Source organism: Periplaneta americana, chromosome 15 (assembly GCF_040183065.1).
Source record: "Periplaneta americana isolate PAMFEO1 chromosome 15, P.americana_PAMFEO1_priV1, whole genome shotgun sequence".
In the NCBI taxonomy this organism is placed as follows: Eukaryota; Metazoa; Arthropoda; class Insecta; order Blattodea; family Blattidae; genus Periplaneta; species Periplaneta americana.
In genome coordinates this window covers 43847541-43868993 of record NC_091131.1, presented here as the reverse complement: position 1 = coordinate 43868993, position 21453 = coordinate 43847541, and the positions used below count along the sequence as shown (strand labels likewise).

General features: G+C 35.4%; 1 protein-coding gene across 2 annotated transcripts in view; it reads left to right on the top strand.

Annotated features, from left to right (window-relative positions):
• Positions 1 to 21453, top strand: part of LOC138714829 (scoloptoxin SSD14-like) — a 120183-nt gene that overhangs the window by 24342 nt on the left and 74388 nt on the right. For both annotated transcript variants that reach the window (XM_069847006.1, XM_069847007.1), the window contains exon 2: positions 18259 to 18390. In XM_069847006.1, the coding sequence (XP_069703107.1) occupies positions 18377 to 18390 (14 nt within the window). In that variant the 5' untranslated portion in view covers positions 18259 to 18376. The remainder of the gene's footprint in view (positions 1 to 18258; positions 18391 to 21453) is intronic.

The window sequence follows — 21453 nt, the reverse complement described above, 5'->3', positions numbered from 1 at the left end:
GAAATATCAACAGAAAAAAAAATACTAGCCTTTCGAGGAAAAGAACCTATTTCTAACAAAATAGATCTCCATGACACAATATTGGAAAGAGTTAATCGTTTCAATTATCTTGGATAGTCCATATCTTTATTTGATGATATGGATATAGGTCTATCAAACAAAATTTCAAATTTTTAAATATCATAGGCACTATAAATTCAGTCTTAAAACCAAATTTAGTACAGAAAGAGACCAGACAGAAGATATACTGTGCATAACTCTAGCAGTCATATATTGTCATATGTGAAGCATGGACCATCAGAGCACGAGGTGCATCGGGAATCACAGCGGCAGAAATGTCCTTGATGAGAAGAACTGCGGATTATACCGATGCAATCATAAAAAAAATGAAGACATTCTAGAACAACTGAATATGGAATCCATTCTTACAGACCTAAAAATGCAGAGAGAAAACTGGTAGAACCACATTAATAGAATGAATCGAACAAGAATCCGAAGACTAATCTTGCACTATATTCTTCGTGCCAGAAGGTACAATATAGCCTATAGGACGAACGGCTGAACAATAGATTGAGTCAGCAACAGACCATATCTAAAGCCTGTTTGGTCACGATGATGATGGTGATGACTAGAGGGCGGATGTTGATGAAAAGTCTTCTTATTTTTCACGTTAGGAAGATGCCTATTAATATAGAAATCCTTTCTATGTTAATATCAACGTAAAAAATTAATTTCTTATATTGCATTTTTTGCATTTTTCGACGTTTTTGAACTAATAGGTCATTTTTATATTTTTTTCGGCACGTTTTTTAGTAATTTTTAATACTTTGAAGAACTTTAAGATCATTTGGAAAGCATTTTACTTTCTTCTTTACCGATAGGTCTGTTAAATCTTTCTCTAAGCAAATAAGTCAGTAGTAATTACCTACTGAATAAGTGAATAACAGTGAAGTTTGAGTTTTATAGTTTAAAGCAAACTCTAAAAACCATTCCTCATTTCACAGAAGGCTTCACTTCACACAACGGAAGTAATATAAAATGCCTGACAACAGCTTAGTTTAAGTGAGGGCTTTGACCGATACTATTCTTTTGTCGGTACGAGGGTGTCTTTAGAATTTGTTTGTTTGGAAGGGGAGAAACTTTCACCGTGTCCTGGACAGGACGTTGTGTCCTCATGGAAGGAACAGTTTTTTTAACACAATGATTACAAGAATGCAAGCTGCACCCACAATTCGTTTTGTCATTCACACTCCCCATCTGGAAGATCTGGTAACAAAAGTGAAGAACGGAAGGAGGAGGAAACGGAGAATGAAGGCACATGGACCACCACCGATTGAAACACATTGCAAACTCTTATTAAAGTCTATAGTTTTCCCTTAAAACCATTATTTTTGCATGCCCTTTTCCTTTATCTTAGCCAAATTCCAGGAAGTTGTCTCCTCTCTCCTAGATTTGCAGGGCAGTCATTGAAACAAGGTGACTAATTTTTAAGAAATTGTGGTACGAGTATTTTGAATAATATTTAAACGTCATTTTCTTTTAATTTCATGTCATTTTTCATTAATTTAAGGACATTTTAATGATCATTTGAAGTAGATTTCTAGGTCATCAACATCCGCCCCCTAGTGATGACATACTGTCACAATGTTTTTGAAATCTGTTAAATTTTAGGAATATTATACAGGGACATCATTTTATTTTTACTTGCATTTTTATTCTACCTGAATTTCTGAATGTACTTCACTCTCACCCCTTCACTAATGTCCTTGCTCCCGTCAGACACACAAACTTACGGTCGCTGTTGCATTCGAAGTCTTCAAGCAGTGAAGTAAACACTGCAGTGTATAGTGTGTTTCAGAAATATGATTGCGTTTTCTATAGAAGAAAGAACCTATATTAATAATATCGTACTAAAAAATTATATTCAAGAAACGATAAATTCAATTTCAGAGAATATGCTTCAAAATGTTTTTAATAATATGCGTACTGAATTGAAGCCTGCATTGTAATGAACGGCAACCATTTTCAGCAACTTGTTTAAAAATTCAGATTTGCTTTTTTTGAATTGAGGTGGCTAGAAGCAAAGGAATGCTATTGACATTTGTAATAACATGAGTTAAGTGCATCCAGTGTAAGCAAAAGTATCTAAAATTTTAGTGGCAAAGGGATATTTTAATCGCATCACACATTAAAATTTAAATTAAAAATTTCACCGATTTTACGAAAGCTTAAATATTTAAACCCCATTTTCTCAAAAGTAACTTAAGTGCACTTACAGCCCTTTACTTATGACCCCCTCAATTTAAATGCACTCTCTATATTGTATTACAACATCAATAATTAATATGCTAAATAAAGTAGACATTACATAACGAACATAGCCGCCTGAAAAGTTGAGTTTTTGAAAAAAAATGTTACTACTCTACTGTATTTTTATAAATTCCGTAAAAGTGATGATCAAACTGAAAATCGTAATACCGTATTTCCCTACAACATAAATGGATACACTACTTTTATCTCCTCCTATGTAGTAAAATGATGTGTTTACATATTGCACTAGTAACATCAAACTCCTGTAATGGAAGGGGGCAACAGTGTTTCCGAGTGTAGCCAGGTTAATGTTAAAAATGTTGGTAAAAATAAAGTGATGTCCCTGTAGAAGGTAATACACAGAAAATCGCCGAGAAAATATTCGAACGAGGGAAAAAGTTACTAGTTTTACATGAACTGTAAAAAAAAAAAAAAAAAAAAAACAGCTAACTCAAGGGTGCAGAACTCACAGAGATAGGGGTGGAAGCATGGGGAAAGCATTGGTTCCCCTTCCACAGTCCACCGGCGTTGAATGACTTCTCCGTGACTCGTTTACAACCATGTGGCGGATTGCAACAAATTCGTGCTCACGGAAAAAATGACGAAAGTATTTCCAACCATAATAACTATAACAATAAACTGTTCACAAATGAGACAACGTGCTTTGTGATTATTTTGAATAGATAAGTATTCATTTTCGCCATTCCTCTTTAAACTAGTACTTTCGGACCGATATTGCTTCGAATTCCACCTCTAGACAGTGAATACAAATCTTCTGTACCTTGTCATGTGGATGACGAGTGGCCTTGGGGGAAGGGATGAATGACGTAGTCCAGCTCGTGTCGTATGCTAAAACTGGAGCGCAATTCTGCATCACTGGGCTAGCTTGTACAGTTTTTGAAAAAGAGTTCTTTATGTAAGACATAATTAAACATTGTCAAGATCAAGGATGCAAAACTGGGGAAGAGAGGGATGGAAGTATGGAGAAAAGGGTTTGTTCCTCCGTCCACAAGGCCGGAGCATTCAATGACGTATATGTGACGTTTGGCATGCACAATGAATACATATTTCTTCTCCCCATATCCTACAATGACGCGAGGGTTGTAGGGAAGGGATGAGTTAGCGTGTTCCGGTTTGTGACGTATTGCCACAATTGTGCACAGTTTTGCATCCGTGTCCCCATATTGCCTTTAATGAAATTTTAACCAATAACCGCAGCTACTATGCTGCTTCTGGAAGTTACGGTGAAGGGAAAATCCGTTAGATTTTGTCATTTGCTTTCCACATTGAATCATACCCTCTGAGAGACAATTATGAATACGACAAAAAAAGGAATATTGTTACCTGAACAACGGTTTCCGTTATATTAGGCTTTGTGGAAACGAATACGAAAAAAATACGTAGCTATTTAATTTTTATCTGAAGTGGAACTTCCATGACAACACACAAACCTATATCCTGCATACGTTACGGCAATTCATACGGCTTCGGCGTACAGTCCGTTTGTAACGCAGTGAGAACAAATAAGGAATTCGTCGATAGCCAAATACGAAACTAAGATTGCACATAATCTTATCATACGTGAATGCATTTCTCAACAATTCACTTCCTTTGTCGTGTAGTGAATGGTATTACCGTTTGTAGTTTGTTTATCTGAAACCTTATTTGAAAGTCGTGTATAAATAAACTTAAAGAAAATTGGTATGGATTGAAAAGAGAAGAGCTATTCATTAATATCTATAATGAAACAACGAATCAAAGTCAGGATAGGAGAAAAAATGTAAGAGAGAAGTGCAGTAGCGAAAGGAGTACGACAAGGATGCTTTTTATCACTTATCCCAGACGTCTCCAAAAGCGTACTCGCGAGTAAGCCCCTGAACGGAACCGAAGCCAGTACGTAATAAGCGCGCTCCGCCTCACCCATCCCCACCTGTACTGTACTCAATGTTTATGCGCAAACGAAGAGCAGTGGCGGACTGCCATTATCATTGTGTTGATCGTAGTGTTCCACCGTTTCATAATGTATTCTAATCATGGACGTAGTACATTCAAGGTTGAATAGGAAGAGACATTTTTTTGTGTTAGTGGGGAGAATGTGAAATGCTTAATTTGTTCGAAAATTCTTAAGGGTGTGTTGTAATTCAATATGCGACGACACTACTCGACTCTTCACAAAGAATATCATACAATTACAGGCGTGTTGGACATGTGAAAATAATTATTTTGGGACTATCTGTATAACTGTTGGTTACACATAATAATCAGTATATTACAATACGTTTACACGCAGTTCCGCATGACAAACATATAGTTTTTCGTTTAATTTTAGGTGAAATGCTTAGGCCTACAAATATTTTGATAAATATGAAACAAGAAAATACAAACACAAATCACACAAGTGTCCTCAGTATTAAACAAAAAAAAAAAGCTTCTTTCTAGCTATGTTCTAGCTTGGAATATTTGAAAATCAATGAAACTCTTTACAGAAGCATCATTTGTAAAATCGTGCATACAGGACGTTACTAAAATACTGTGTCCAGAACAAAGTCAAAGTTTAAGAAAATCAAATTGTTTCCAATTACAGTTCAGAGAAGGGATTTCAAAATTGTAAATGCAATTGAATCTGAAGTCGAAACCACAATTAACCAGTTTGTAGCTTATTCACTTGCATTGGATGAAAGCACAGATAGAAATGACAAACCTCACGTAGCCATTTTCATTCGAGGAGTTAATGAACATTTTACTGTGTCTGAATGTCTTCTAGATGTAATTACAAAATACAACTGGAGAAGATCTTTTCCAGGCACTGAAAGGCACCGTAGAACAGAAGAGGTTGAATTTGCAATGGCTTGTGTCAATAGCAACAGACGGGGCTCCAGCTTCATAGTATGTCAAAATAATACACAAATGTATGATATTTCTTATTCTTTTGATGTTATTATTTGTAACCATAAGCAGATCGTTGCCGCGATCCCCCACTGATCGCTTCCAATGTGTTGAGGTACGAGTCTCTCCCCCTTCTCTAGCCTTACAGCACACTGTGTTCGGCGGGCAGCATCGAGAGCACGAATGACGATACGCTTTTTGGAGACCCCTGACTTATCCTGTTCAAAATCTACTTGGAGGATTTAGTGAAGAACTGTTTTCAGAACATGGGAAGGGTGACAACAGGAGAAAGAGGAATAAAGTGCATAAGATTTGCTGATGATATGGCGTTGTTAGCGGAAGAGGAAATGATACTAAGGGTCGATTTCTAAAACGAGGTCTAGATCACGGCCGTGGCTTTAAACCTCGTTTGGATTTATAAAACGAGGGGTGTTTTTCATTTTTCTAGGCCATGGCTCGAAACCATGGTCTGAAGCAGAGACCACGGCTGGGGTAGGTTTAAAACCTCCGCTTCATGTGTACAAGATAGAGGTAGATGATCAGCTGGGTGATTATCAAAGGAAAATTTGTCTCTACGGATATTAAATCCTCGGATTAGAGTGATGAGAGACAGGAATAATCCTTTGTAACTATATAACGATGACATCAGGCGGATATTTCGATTTTCGAAGGAATCAACGCAAAATTTAGCAAGAATGCTAAATAATAAGCTGCAACGAAATGCAAGAGGCGGCAGGTTGACAATTTTTTTACACCTTCTTGTTGCTTTGAGGGAAGTAAGATATAATATTTTATATTAATTATGCCTTTATACCTGTAAGACGATATAACTTAATTCTTAGTCTTCACAATGGTTTTGGTCATTTTATTTAATACTCGAAATTGATGTGGGTCCATAAGAATATGAATCAAACGTGATTTTGTCTTTTCATTTTAAGTTTTATCCTACTGGGGCTTTCCACGTAGTAAGTCTAGTAGCTATATGTGAAAATATGTAGAACTATACTACATTTTAGTTTCAATTGAGATTTTAATCCAGTTAATACTTAGGTTATTAATTCCTTAGAACTGGATTTTCAGGTAGTTAATGTTGGTAGTAATTATGAACAAATGATAAACTACAACATGAGCGCTCGATTTGTGCTAATTATTTGGGCAATATCATTCTAGTACCTAAAAATCTGTTTCCTATTAAATACTAAGTAATGCTAGTATTTTAAACGCACATATATTCTGTAAATTAGTAAATATAACAATACCTTAGCTGAGAACAAAAGAATGTAACTTACTGCAATTCAATAAAAATATTAATCCCGATGTTCATTTCTTTCTAATATCGACTGTTTACAAGAATAAAAATCGATTCTAAGCTGCGTTGCCATATATAAAACCGACGAAGCTTGGTTTCTTCTCAAGCCGCGTCTCGACTTCGTTTTAGAAATCGCATAAAGATTCAGACCTCGATCGCGGTTTAAAATCCGAGGTTTGGAACCACGATTTCGTCCGTGTTTTAGAAATCGACCCTAAGAGATATGCTACTGGAGCTAAATGACATCAGTGAGCAGTATGGAATGAAGATAATTGTAAACAAGTATAGGCTATAGGACCATGACGTCGGAAGAAAAATGAAGAAGGTAAACGTACAAAATCGGAATGAGGCAGTAGAACAAGTGAACATTTTCAAATATCTGGGGTAGGCAACTCCTCTAGCCTACCTACCTGTCCTGATGATGGAACCTGTATGTAGTTCAGAAACGTTGGAAGTGTCACGTTCCAGGACAGGGTGGATTAACCAAAAGCCTAATTCCGATTCTAAAATTTGTTTATGGAAAATGTATAGCCTGTATTAGACCTTTACACATTTCACTGCAAACCCAGCATTCTCCAATCCCCCCTCTTTTCGCCTTCCGCGATTCATATATCTTAATGCTATCATCTGATATCTTCTTCTGCCTATAATTTTTCTCCCGCTCACCATTCCTTGAGGAGGCAGTTTCTTCTTAGCGAGTTACCCATCCATTTTTTTTTCCTCTGTCATCAGTTTCAATATTTATCTTTCTTCACCCGCTCTTTCTAGCACGGCTTCATTCCTTAGTCTGTCCATTTCACACGCTCTATTCGCATCCACATCTACATTTCAAATGCTTAATGTAGTTTCCCTTCATTTCGTAGTCCGTGTTTCTGCCCCATACAATGCCTCACGTACGTTTTAAGTGCAATAATGAGTCATTTTTTGCTTTCTAATTCTTGTCCAATACATAATAATAATAATAATAATAATAATAATAATAATAATAATAATAATAATAATAATCCGTGGCGCTACAGGCCGTGAAGGGCCTAGACCGACCAACCGGCTGCTGGCCTCACGCCCACATGCCGAAGCAGAGGTGGACGATCATCCAACCAGAATGGAGGTATCGTATGGTTAGCACGTTGATCACCCCAGCCTTTATAGCTGGCATTCGCAACCGGATTTCGCTACCTATCGTAGCTCCCCAAGTGCATCACGATGCTGGGTGGGTACCGGTCCCATACACTGGCCGAAATTTTATGAGAAAATTTCTTCCCCCATGAGGACTCGAACCAGCCTACATTCCGTAACGCGAGTCCTAGGCAGGATGCCTTAGACCACAACGCCACGGAGTGGGACTGTCCAATACATACTTTCCAAATAAATAGGCAGACAGACAGACAGACAGACAGACATAAAGAGATCAGAAAGACATAGACAGACAGACCAGATAGACACAGACAGACAGACAGACAAATAGACAGTTGAATAAATGAATGAATTTAAAAGAATGGATAAATAAATAAATAAAACTAAATAAATAAACAAATAAATTTCTACGCTTATTTACGATGTATTATTACATTGTACTGTTTAATTTCAAAATAAACCCATAGGTAGCGCAAATTTATCGCCTGGTTGACTATGAATCTTGGTCAGGTTGAGAACACCTGATACAAATTATTTTTTTATTTAGTTATTTAACGACGCTGTATCAACTACTGGGTTATTTAACGTCTATGGAATTGATGATAGCGAGATGGTATTTCGAGAAATGAGGCCGAGTAATTATATTATCTGACATTAGTTTTACGATTGGGAAAAACTTCTGAAAAAATCGAATCAGGTAATCAGCACAAGCGGGAATCGAACCCACATTCAAGCGCAACTCCGGATCGTCAGGCAAACGCGCTACTGCCTGAGCTTCTCCGGTGGCTTCCAAGTTACATTGTATGCCTATAAATTTATTATTTAATAATAATCTTTATTAAGCACGAATGTGTATAACTTTTAGCCAGATTTAATTTATTCTGGAAGCCTGGCTCAGGACCTCGCAGATTGAGGGTGATTGTGAAGTATGCTGGAATGATGATAATAGGGAAACGGGAGCTCGCCTCAAATTTCTTCATGACCCAGACGGTTCCCTTCAAAACGCATGTTATTATTATTTGTTCGCTGCTCTCTACCTTGGCTTCGTATAAGGATTGACTTGGGACAGAGAACTTAGACCTAACTGGATCTGTAGATACTGCCTTCTCAAGGACACGATATGTTAAGATCTTATAATAGACACATTCTTGTAAAATTTCATTGAAAATTAAGAATAGACCTACTTATGGTGTTATAAACAGTGCATACATTTTATCTTTCCACGCTCCCATGCCTATAGCTGCGTTGTGCACTTCCCCATTTGCTCTACGTCTACGTCTGCGGGCGCGGAAAGATAAATTGTATGCACTGTACAAGGTAGATGCGATTGTGTGTGTGATATTAAGAAAAAAGCACTTGCTTTATGAGTACTTGTACCACAAAATATTTCACGCTATATGCTACGTGTTGTATAAACCTATATTGTTATAAGGAAGTCCAACTGTGTTATCCGAGATATCCACAGTTCATTTGTTTACTAGACTAGACAGCATTTCGGAAGGCGGTCAACTGCTATATGCGCCGTAGCATTTCTGGTATGTGGCGTCACAAGCTTGTACAGTAGAACCAATCAGAATCAGTCTATAACAAGTACTTCCCAAGTTCGGTTGTTCACGTGTGAGTGTTTCAATACATTGAATAAGTAAAACTAACATTTACTGTGTGTGTGAGGTAAATAAATGGAAGAAGAGACTGTAAAAAGACAAGTATTGCACAGGCAGGTGCGGAAAATAGTGTTTAAGGTGTATAATTATTTTAAAAACGTTAACGAGCAGAACGCTGCCGGCCATCTTGATGCTGGTTGCAACGTTGCCAAAGATCAAGAAACGACTGCAGAAGCATGTGGTGCGGGATTGAGAACCGTGCAAAAAATATTGTTAGTGAAGGAAAGATGGTTTGTTTGATGCCATGCTTACAGTAATCAACGGCTAAGGTCATTATCAGGGAACGGATTTATATGGACTAAAAATATATGAAATATGTAAATATATATGTAGTTATTTTTACCAAAATATGGAATTAAATATGGATTTTTACCAAAATATGGAATTAAATATGGACTTAAAATTATAAAAAAAATGACTATGTACGTTAAATATTGGTACATTTTAATCAAACTAAACAAAAAATATAATGGACGTACCTTATCTTCCAATGTAGTTTCAACAAAACACAATTTTTATTGTCTGTTACCATAACAATAGGTTACAAACATTTCTTTCAAGTGCTGAAAAGTGAATCTTCTTCTATTGTCTCTGAGGATAGATTTATACTGACTAAAAGAGCGTTCGACGTCACAAGAAGTAACTGGTACATAATTCAATTTCACAATGTCTGCTGGGGATAAGTCCAAGTTAATCTTCACTGTTGATTCACCACTCATCACAGCAACAACCTTTTGTAGTTCTTCATATCCAGGGTTTTTTGAAAGTACAGTGTCCACCTTAGCTCTTACTGCATCTGCAACTTTACCTCTACCACGATTCAGTTGTTCCACAGTACTATTTATAATTTCAAAACTTTCAGATAGTGAAAGGTGCCTATTTTGGAGACTTTTGAGCGTTTTTATGATGCATGAAAATGTATGCTGAATGTGAGCTAAGTCATTCTTCACACTTATGTCACAGGTAACTGTTTTCGCAGTATCAATTGAGACTGCATCTTCAGAGTCCAATGCAAGGAGAACATTGTTAATAGAGTCTATATGTTCGGCATAATATTCAACTGCTTCTAGCCATGTACCCCATCTAGTTAAAATTGGCTTTGGTGGCAATGGAATTTCAGGGTACATTTCTTTCAACACGTTAACTCTACTGGGAGCTTTGAGAAATACTTTTTTCACTGATGAAATCAACAAATCTACTTTAGGGAAATTGTCTCTGACCACTTCTGCCACACGATGAAATGCATGCGCCACACAAGTAAAATGAGTCAATTTAGGATATACAACAGATAATGCTTGTCCAGCTTTGACCATATAAGGGGCAGCATCGCTAATAAAGAATAACACATTATCGTACATAATACCCTTTGGCCACAGGATACCCATAGCTTCGTTGAACAGTTTAACTATAGTTTTGTTATTGCACTTTTCTAGAACATCACAATGTAAAAGAATTCGTTCAGAATATTGTTCACTTAACAAACCGATAACTACATTACCAACAAGTCTACCTTCTTTGTCGGGAGTCTCATCAATGGAAACCCAAATTGAACTATCTTTAATTTCATCTCTTATCTTCTGTATTGTCTCATCGTAGATGGATGGAGCATACGTCTTCCTAAGTGTTGACTCATCCGGGATTGTATGTTGAGTATATTTTTCAAGGAATTCCCTGAAGACCTTATTCTTTAGTTTGTAGAGAGGAATATCAGCAGAGATGAGAGAACGGCACAGGTCGATGTTAAACTCAGATCTTACATTCGATGTTGTTGGTTGTGTTAAAAACAATTGTCTCTGCTTGGAATTTAGTTGTTTGTTGGCCCGATGTTTACTAGTTGTAATGTGTTGTTGCACCAGGAACTTTTGTGTAGATGATACTGCACACTGACACAAATTACAAAATAATATTTTATTGTCAGTTGATAAACCATCTTCTTTAAATTCTGAAATGTAACTTGTTAGTTTTGATTTTAAATTGACTGAATGACGTACTTTTGGCATATTTACCGTCTTTATAGTATGATTTACAAAACTGAACCTATGTGTACTCTGACTGGCATTTAACTGTTGAGCTGCACAACTGAAGTCTGTTAAAAATTTTAAATTAAATTAATACAGTTTTGTAACTTACTTTCCCATTGTTGATAGGACTGCTAATTTTCAAATAACTCTGATGTTAAAGGGATTACTGAACATGTGTTTAAATCTCTATTGTTGAAATGTATTTTTAAAAGTTAATGGAATTTTGTTTTGTTTTATTGTTAAACCTAATATAATATGGACTGTTTTATATGAAATATGGAAAATATATGGAAATTAACGAAAATATGTACTAAACTCTAAAATATGGAAAAATATGGAAAATAAAAGTAGGATTTTTCAACCCTACACATTGTGAAACATAAAGATAATGCAAAATATAAATTATATTAGCTTTATAAGTAAATATGTATTTACATATAAATCCTTTCCCTGGTCATTATTGTCTTTTGATAATTTAAATTCTCTCCTGCGCTGATTGTATTGCACGTGCTCGTGAAGTACGATGTGGCAAAGTTGTACGCTGCCTTGCTCTCTCTATCTGTCTCTCTCGACGCAAACGCTAGCAGACTACCGCCTTCCGAATTGCCGTCGACTCTAGCGAGAGCTTTCTCAGAATGTCTCTAACATTTTTTCTTCCCGTACCAATATGAAAGTTTCTTATGCTGCGGCAGATGTGATGACGTTGAGCCATCAAGATAATGTTTTTCCCCAGCTTCTTTCAGCCCAGCACTGGTCAGGTCGTGATTCACACTGGCTGGAATTTACCAACGCAATAACGCAGACTAATTTCTTTATAATCGTTGCGACGCCTTGACTAAGATCCAGTTGTACGATCGCGGAATAAGTCTTGGATAGCTATTCGTGGAATAGCCTAACTATAGAATATGACGTCGTTTATTCCAAAGTTATCTTTTCCATAGTTAGCCGAATTGGAACAGAGGTTGGTAATGTTTTAGATAGTGTTTTGTTTATAAAGTGCATTCAGAATACCAGTAATTGTTGAAATATTTTTCTGAACATATCACTATTTTGTCTACGGAGTTTATTATAAAGAAATGAGTGAATCAAAATCAATTAGAAATCAAAGCTATAAGATAGAAGATGCATACCACTATAAGAACGTGGTAGAAAACAAAAAAAAAAAAAACTTATGCCATAACTTACTTACTTACGTATTTGTTGTTTTCTTATATTCATTTGCAACTGTTATCAGCTATGTACAGTTGCAGAAAAAAAAATGGTCCGAGTCTTGATCGGAGTCCATCTATATGTAGGCAACAAGTTTTACACTATTGTCAACGAGAGTGGGATAATTATTATGTGTATGTATATTTTTTCACGATATTGTTTTTTTGCTGTATTTACAGCTATTGTTGTAGGCCTTGAAAGTTAGAATTCCCACTTAGAAACTTGTTGCTAGAGAAACCATTCTTCAGCATATAAATTATACTGAAACTAGTGGCTTGTGCAGCAAACGCTGCAAACTAAGTTCGTTAGATGTTCAAATAAAAATTTTTCTGATTTATTTTCAACGAAAAATACCAGACATTTTGAAAATTATTTTCTTCCATAATAATGAAACATACTACCTCTGAATGTTATTTTTATGCCAAATACTTTTTCTTGAACCTATCCACCTTCAGTTTTTGAGTTTCAACTCGAAAACGTGAGTAAAAATGTCAGGACGATCAGTGGGGTTTTCATGTGGGAGTAAAGCTATAGCTATTTCAGATCATTGTGGATTGCAGGTGAAAGTTGAAGAAAGTCAGATTTGCTTTGCTTTGAAACAATAGACATAGATAGCATCTTGGTGTAGCTGCTGTATGTAGAGCTTGAAATGTAGAGGGTAAAATCATTTTATCCTGCTAAGAGATCTTGCTGAAATGATCGGGATACTACAAAATTTTCTAGGTCTCTTATTTTATCAGTAAGTAATACCGTCTTTCCTTAGGAACTGCAACTTTTGCGCTCTTTCGAGCCAGTACTGAATCTACACCACACCGCCATTAATATATGAAAAAGACCCAACCCACTTGATTAATAACTATAAAATATTTGATTTTTAATAATAATAATAATAATAATAATAATAATAATAATAATAATAATAATAATAATAATAATTCATTTTTAATGGTAATAATGTCATCAAATCACCTCTAGTTTTGTAGATTTTAATATCCAATACCAGCTGTACTCAGAAAATTACACACCCCAGAATCAGACCTGTAAATAATTTTTAGTAAGTCTTGAAGCATTTCATAACCAATTGAAGGATACACGGGAATAACGATCAAGGTCCATTTTATAAAGTTTCGAGAAAAACGAAATTTAAAGTTTAAGCACTTAATACTTTGTTATGTGTGTATTTAATAGAAATTGACGTAGTGGAACGTCAAGAACGATGATTTCTTATTACTAGCTAGATCACATGATAGTACTTCCTTTTCACTATAAGATAGCATTATTAACTCAATTTCGATTTTTGATGGACCCTGATCGTTTTTCCCGTGTACCCTTCAATTGTATTTGAACTCTAAATATGTCAGCAATCCTGCAGGTCATGGCCTTCGTGTAATAGCCTATTGTTTATTGCAGTGTGTGTTTTGTTTTATTTTGAAATGCAATTAGTTCTCAAAACTGACGAAAGATGGATTTTGAAAAAATAGGAAAATTATGTAGGAAAACTGACATTTCACTGAAAACTACTATTTTTCTGAAAAACGTTGGGTTCCAAGCTTCAAAATGAGGGGTCATTTATTAAAATCCGTTCAGCGGTTGTCCCGTAATTTCCATTACCAGTTCAAATTATATATATATATATATATATATATATATATATATATATATATATAGACCCATTACAGTGCATTTATTGTTATTTAGTTACCATTACAGTGCAGTTTTGCGAAGACTTTGGAATAATATTGCTTTAAATTTTCAATGCAATTTTAAAAATATGATCGTGCAAAAAAATTTGTACAATACACGTTTGTGAAGTGCATTACAAAATCTCGGAAATTGAAAACCTGGCTCTGCTCGTTCTTGAAACTTTTCTTCGATAGTGTAAAAAGCAATTCCCAACCTTGTACCGTAATATATCATTGTGTGTGTGTATATTTCATGTCAGTAATATACATACATGTAAATTACAAGTAGCATGTATACAGGCGTTCTTATTTATTGCACATACGCAGTTCGTTTTGAAGGGAACTAGGTAAAATTATGTCGGTCATTTCTTTTCCTAGAACTATAAACTAAGACGAGAATGTCATTTTATCTGTTTTTTAGTGCTGAAAGCATTACCTATGGGCGCCCATTAGAGGGGATCAAGGGGTGCCTGAACCACCTCCTGGCTCAACAATGTTACCGTAAAAGTGGGTAAAGTCAATCAGTGGGTGTAAAATCGATCATTTGCGATTTTCATTGAAAATTATATATTTTCTCAGACTCTAAATTATAGTCAGCAGTGAAAAGAGACAGGAAGTATACGTAAGTACTTTTCGTTGAGATTATATCCTGAAATAATAGTTTTGCAGTTCGTAAATTTTAGTATTGAATCTTATTATTTTAAGAAAACTTGTACCTTTGTAGGGTTAAGTCGATCATGCCATCGATCTACTGGAAACAAATAGGACCAGCAGGAAGAATAAATTGTTCACCGAAATACCTCCAACTAACACTTATAAACAGAAAAGTGTCATAGTATAGCTTATATTGATGGGATAGTGGGGAAAGAGGAAGACGAAATTATGGTGAATTTCTTGCGTAAGAGAAGCACTGCCAAAGGAACATATTTTGTACACCCCTCTGTACCTGACTATGGGAACAACTTAGTTTCTGAAGTGACATGAGGAGGGGAAGATTTAAAGTAACATCTGATATAAACCTAAGCAATGTTGAATTGCATTTCAGATTATAATTGAAGGGTGGTATTTCAATGTAAATTTGGAATTTTTAAAGCTTGCTTTGTTGGTATGTGAAGTATTAAAATGTGTTTTTATGCTTTATAAGTTGGCAATCATAGTCACAATTGTACAGTGGAGACCTATAGGATTAATTGTATAAAATAGTATGATCACAGTAACAAAAGATACATTATATAATGTTATAGGCACATATTGAAGATCCTGCGGGACAAAATTCCGGCACATCCGGCGACGCTGATATAATCTCTGCAGTTGCGAGCGTCGTTAAATAAAACATAACATTAACATATTGAAGATTATTATTGTTTTTACACCCCTTATAACAAATAAAATATATGTAATACACTTAATTTGTTTTTAAAACATAAACAGTGATCGACTTTACTCCGCAATATTTTAAAATCGATCTTAAACTAAAAATTCAATGGTGATCGACTTTACCCTATTTAAGCAGGTAACTTCGATCACAAGTCAAATAAAAAAAAACAGTTTTTTTTATAGATTGTAATTCAATTCTTGTAACTGTCTTCATAAGTGAAGGATATGACGACAAAATGCTATTTTCTGAGGAACTTCGCTCCATTGCATAACCTCAATATCATTAAAAAATTGCAAAATTTTGATCGACTTTATTCTCTTCTACGGTACTTTTCAGATTGGTTTATTTAAGTAAAATTAAATTATGTATGTTGACATTGCCTGTAAATTATTATAGACAAAGAACATTCAATTATTCTTTTACGTAGCAGTTATTTTGTGGAAGAGTAAAAAAGATTGCACTTGCAAGAGAGAACTTTAGAAATGTTTTCCATAAACTAGGGAAATTTATTTATTTCAGATAATTAGGCCTATTCGCGTTAGAATTGTTTCCAAAAAAACTTGCATACTTTAACAATTTTACTTTTATTTTGGTTTTTCCAATTTTATTCAAGTTTAAACTCTGACAAAGTTATTTTGTTTTTAACTCTTGGTATGCATAGATTTCATTTTTTTTTAATTTACAATTTTTTTTTCAATTTATTGAGAAGCCATTATTTTCAGTTATATTAACAATTTTCTTCGTGTTTAGCTACCACAGTTTAATTTTTATTAATTATTTTTCAGCCACATTTTTATGAAAACTTGTACTTCAATCTCTTAAATAATTAGTTCACAATAATTATGTTCAAATTCTCTAAAATTCTTTTCACATGTTCAAATTACTGAACATTTTGTCCGGGAAGGCTTTACACCACGGGACTCTGGTAGCTGAGACCTTCAGCTGCCCTTCCTTGAAAAATACACATGGGCGCCCTTGGCTGCATTTATTTATTTACTTTATGTAATTACTTGAAGCAAGTAAAGCGATAGGTTTGGAAGTAAATCCCGAAAAGAGAAAGTATATGATTATGTCTCGTGACGAGAATATTGTACGAAATGGAAATATAAAAATTGGAAATTTAGCTTTTGAAGAGGTAGAAAAATTCAAATACCTGGGAACAACAGTAACAAATATAAATGACACTCGGGAGGAAATTAAACACAGAATAAATATGGGAAATGCCTGTTATTATTCGGTTGAGAAGCTTTTATCATCCAGTCTGCTGTCAAGAGATCTGAAAGTTAGATTTTATAAAACAGTTATATTACCATTTGTTCTTTAGGGTTATGAAACTTGGACTCTCACTTTGAGAGGGGAACATAGGTTAAGGGTGTTTGAGAATAAGGTGCTTAGGAAAATATTTGGGGCTAAGAGGGATGAAGTTAGAGGAGAATGGAGAAAGTTACATAACACAGAACTACACGCATTATATTCTTCACCTGACATAATTAGGAACATTAAATCCAGACGTTTGAGATGGGCAGGGCATGTAGCACGTATGGGCGAATCCAGAAATGCATATAGAGTGTTAGTTGGGAGGCCGGAGGGAAAAAGACCTTTGGGGAGGCCGAGATGTACATGGGAAGATAATATTAAAATGGATTTGAGGGAGGTGGGATATGATGATAGAGACTGGATTAATCTTGCTAAGGATAGGGACCAATGGCGGGCTTATGTGAGGGCGGCAATGAACCTCCGGGTTCCTTGAAAGTAAATAAGTAAGTAAGGCCTTACACCACTCTGGTAGCTGAGACATTCATCTACCTTTCCACCAGGTTGGCGAGTTGGTTTAGCGCTGGCCTTCTATGCCCAAGGTTGCGGGTTCGATCCCGGGTCAGGTCGATGGCAGGTGTGCTTAAATACGACAGACTCATGTCAGTAGATTTACTGGCATGTAAAAGAACTCCTGCTGGAAAAATTCCTGCACATCCGCCGACGCTGATATAACCCCTGCAGTTGCGAGCGTCGTTAAATAAAACATAACATTTTTTTTCTACACTTCCTTGGAAAATACACATGGGCGCCCTTTGTTGCACTTATTTATTTACTTTATTTAATATATTAATTAATTAATTAATTAATTAATTAATTAATTAATTAATTCATTCATTCATTCATTCATTCATTCTGGCAGAGTTACAGCCATCAGGGTCTTCTCTTCCACAGCACCACAAATGTAATATAATTACAAGAAAAAGTGTACATAATCATCATCATCATCATCATCATTAAAATACCTTAAATATTTCAGTCCGAATCCGGGCCTGGGGCAGAATTTTCTAAATTTATGTTTTAAAGGAAAACCTCGGGAAAAAACCAGGTAACTTACCCCGACCAGGATTTGAACCCAGGCCCGCTAGTTTCACGGTTAGACGTGCTAGCCGTTACTGCACCGCAGTGGACAAATTTGTGGCTAATGTGAGCGTCGGCGTACTTGATAATGTCACTCCGATAATTCATCACTAGGATAACAATTCACACCTGAGATGCAGCCAATCGAAGCGGGTCCTTCATTTGATTGCCTGCTGCGTGGGTTCGTGTGATAATTTAATTAAATCTCAAGTCGCGAGTGAAGGGCGCATGCGCAAATGTAATAAACAGTAATGTGTGTCTTGCATTGCAGTGAGCGACTTTCACTTCCCATTGAAGTGCGGAGTTGGCCGGTTTCAGTCGGGGTCAACAGCAGCCGTTGAACGGTGCCACGGCGCTAGAAGTTCTGCCGAGGAGGTTCACCGACCACCATGATCGTCAAGAGGTGAGCATCAGTGTCCTACATCCTTTAAGCCTGATTCACACGGGGATAGTTTACAGGAGTCAAGTGCTTGAAGCCTCTAAACTTGACTTCATATTTGTGATCACACGGAGACAGTAAACTTGAAGCCATGTTCCACACGTAAAAAACGCGCGCTGAATGTTGTATGCTTAAAGATACACGTTTTAAGTTTTTTTTTTTACCTTTTTGCGAACCACTTCTACATTAATGTTTTAGACACTTGTTCCTTAAGTTTCGTGAAAAGTTTCTGAAATAAATGTCTCTTGTTTAATTTTAATTTTTATTATTATCACGTTTTCTTCTGCCGTATGCTCGTATTCCACGGAAGTTCGTACATCTCATGCACTTCTAAAAATAGGATATATATAGTTATTTATTTATTTATTTAGACTTACAGGAAAGTAGGCAAACAGGCTAGATGCCCATCGAAGAACAATCTTCACATAAACTTAATTTATAATTATTATTGATAATGATTCACATGGACAGGAGTTATGAAATACGTACTAATATATCGTCGTTGTTCCTGCAATAACTCCTATGTGACATATTTATCGATTTTCAGATTGTTGCTCTATTAAATAACTTAAATAGTGATACAGCAAATAATAAAATCTCATATATGTAATTATATTTCTTTAATTGATTAAATGGCGATCTTACTCGTGTTAATTATGTAAGCATGTGTGGCTTACAGTTATTTCGGTGTTACTTGTCACCATCCTCAGAGCCTACTAAACGCCATTTCATACAAGTTGAGAGGATTTGAAAGCATTTCTTTCCCCTTCTACTTTCTCTGAGTTCGTCAGCGACAGCGTAAAGTGAAATAAATGCTTTCGCATCCTCTCAACTTGTATGAAATGTCGTTTACGCTGTCGCTGACGAACTCAGAGAAAGTAGAAGGGGAAAGAAATGCTTTCAAATCCTCTCAACTTGTATGAAATGGCGTTTAGATCTCGGCGCTAATCTCAACTTCGCTGCCTGTTGTGTGGGTGCGTTCGTATGATGAAGAGCTGTGTCAAATAGTGTGTGTGTTCTGAAATTGATTTGTGTGTTGAGAATTTGATTAGGGTGTGTTTTAGTGTGTCTGTATATTTCATATTGTTCTATTGTGTTCAGTTTTTCGTTTTTGGGTTGTATGTGTAGGATTTCCATGTCCGTATTTATGTTATTGTATGTGTGGTTAGCATTAGTTATGTGTTCGGCATATGTAGATGTATTGTGTCCTCTGGTTATTCCTTTAATGTGTTCTTTGTATCGAGTTTGGAATGATCCTACACATACAACCCAAAAACCAAAAACTCAACACACTAGAACAATATGAAATATACAGGCACACTAAAACACACCCTAATCAAATTCTCAACACACAGATCAATTTCAGAACACACACTGTTTGACACAACTCTTCATCACACGAACGCACCCACACAAAAGGCAGCGAAGTTGAGATAGCGCCAAGATCTAGTAGGCTCTGAGGATGGTGTCAAGTAACACCGAAAAAGCTGTAAGCCACATATGCTTACACAATTAACACGAGTAAGATCGCCATCTAATCAATTATTTATATTCAAGTGTTAAAAGTAGTGTACGAAAGATTCAACACATATTTCTTTGTTTCGAAAATGTAAGAATTCACAGTCTCCTATGTATGGCTGCCATAGGATGAATAAATGTATTTTTTCTTTCTACTGAAAAATTTTATATTTTGCACATAGGAGTTATTGCAGGAACAACGACGATATGCAACTCATTAGCAATAGAAATAAGAGAAATTAAAACATGAAAGAGATGTTGCTTATTATGATTAAAAAATCAGAAATTTAATAAATCGATACCGGTAATAAATTGCAGGGTCAAAACAAGGAAAAAGTTTTGACATTTATCTCGCTCTAGAGAGATTAAACACTAAATTTCTTCTATATATATTTGGAGGGATACAAAATGGAATTAGTTTGAGTATTTCAACGGAATCAGTATTATTTTTGTTCGTATTTTTGTGACAAATATCGAGTAAGTCATTTTGTCATTGAACGTATGGAAACCAAAAATTCATCTCAGTAACATAGTTTAGCTAACACTCTATATGCATTTCTGGATTCACCTATACGTGCTACATGCCCTACCCAGCTTAAATTTCTGTATTTAATGTTCCTAATTACGTTGGGTGAAGATTACAATGCGTGCAGTTCTGCGTTGCGTAACGATAGTTCGGACTACAGTCATAAATTTAATTTTTTGTTGTTTAGTCAACTATCCGAAGACAGGTCTGAACCCCACAAGTGATACCAACAAAGCGCCACTTATAAGGTAACTAGGTCAGGAGATAATGGTGTAGGGTGGCCAGTTCTTTTCCCTCTCCATTGCGTACATCGCCGATTAGCTACATATCACACTAATCAGACTTCAGATACATACAAACAATGTTCTTCCCCTGACACATATCGTCAAGTGAGATGTACTGCCTGATAATACAGATATACAGTACTTAACAAAAGTTTAAGACCATGAGCAAATTTCATATAATTATTTCCTGGTCCTATATTTTTGTTTCTATTTCCCTCATGAATATTTTGTCAATTATTTGGGCTGTGAGACATCTATCGACGCAAAGAAAGTAAAATTATGACATTTAGTTTTCGAGTTATGATTTTAATGAAATATTTTGTTACTGTAAAAAATGCTACATTTATAATTACGGAATAATTTATTCATGCTAAACCAACATGTTTATTGTAGTGATGATTTTTTTCAAGCAATTTGAGAAGTGTGAGAACACATTGGTACCAGAAAGAAAAATTTAAAAAATTTTATTTTCGTTTTATAATTTTTTGCATATTTTTCCAAAATAAGGAAAATAATAGTAGAAATATGCAAAAAATTATAAAACGAAAATAAAATTTTTTAAATTTTTCTTTCTGGTACCAATGTGTTCTCACACTTCTCAAATTGCTTGAAAAAAATCATGACTACAATAAACATGTTGGTTTAGCATGAATAAATTATTCCGTAATTATAAATGTAACATTTTTTACAGTAACAAAA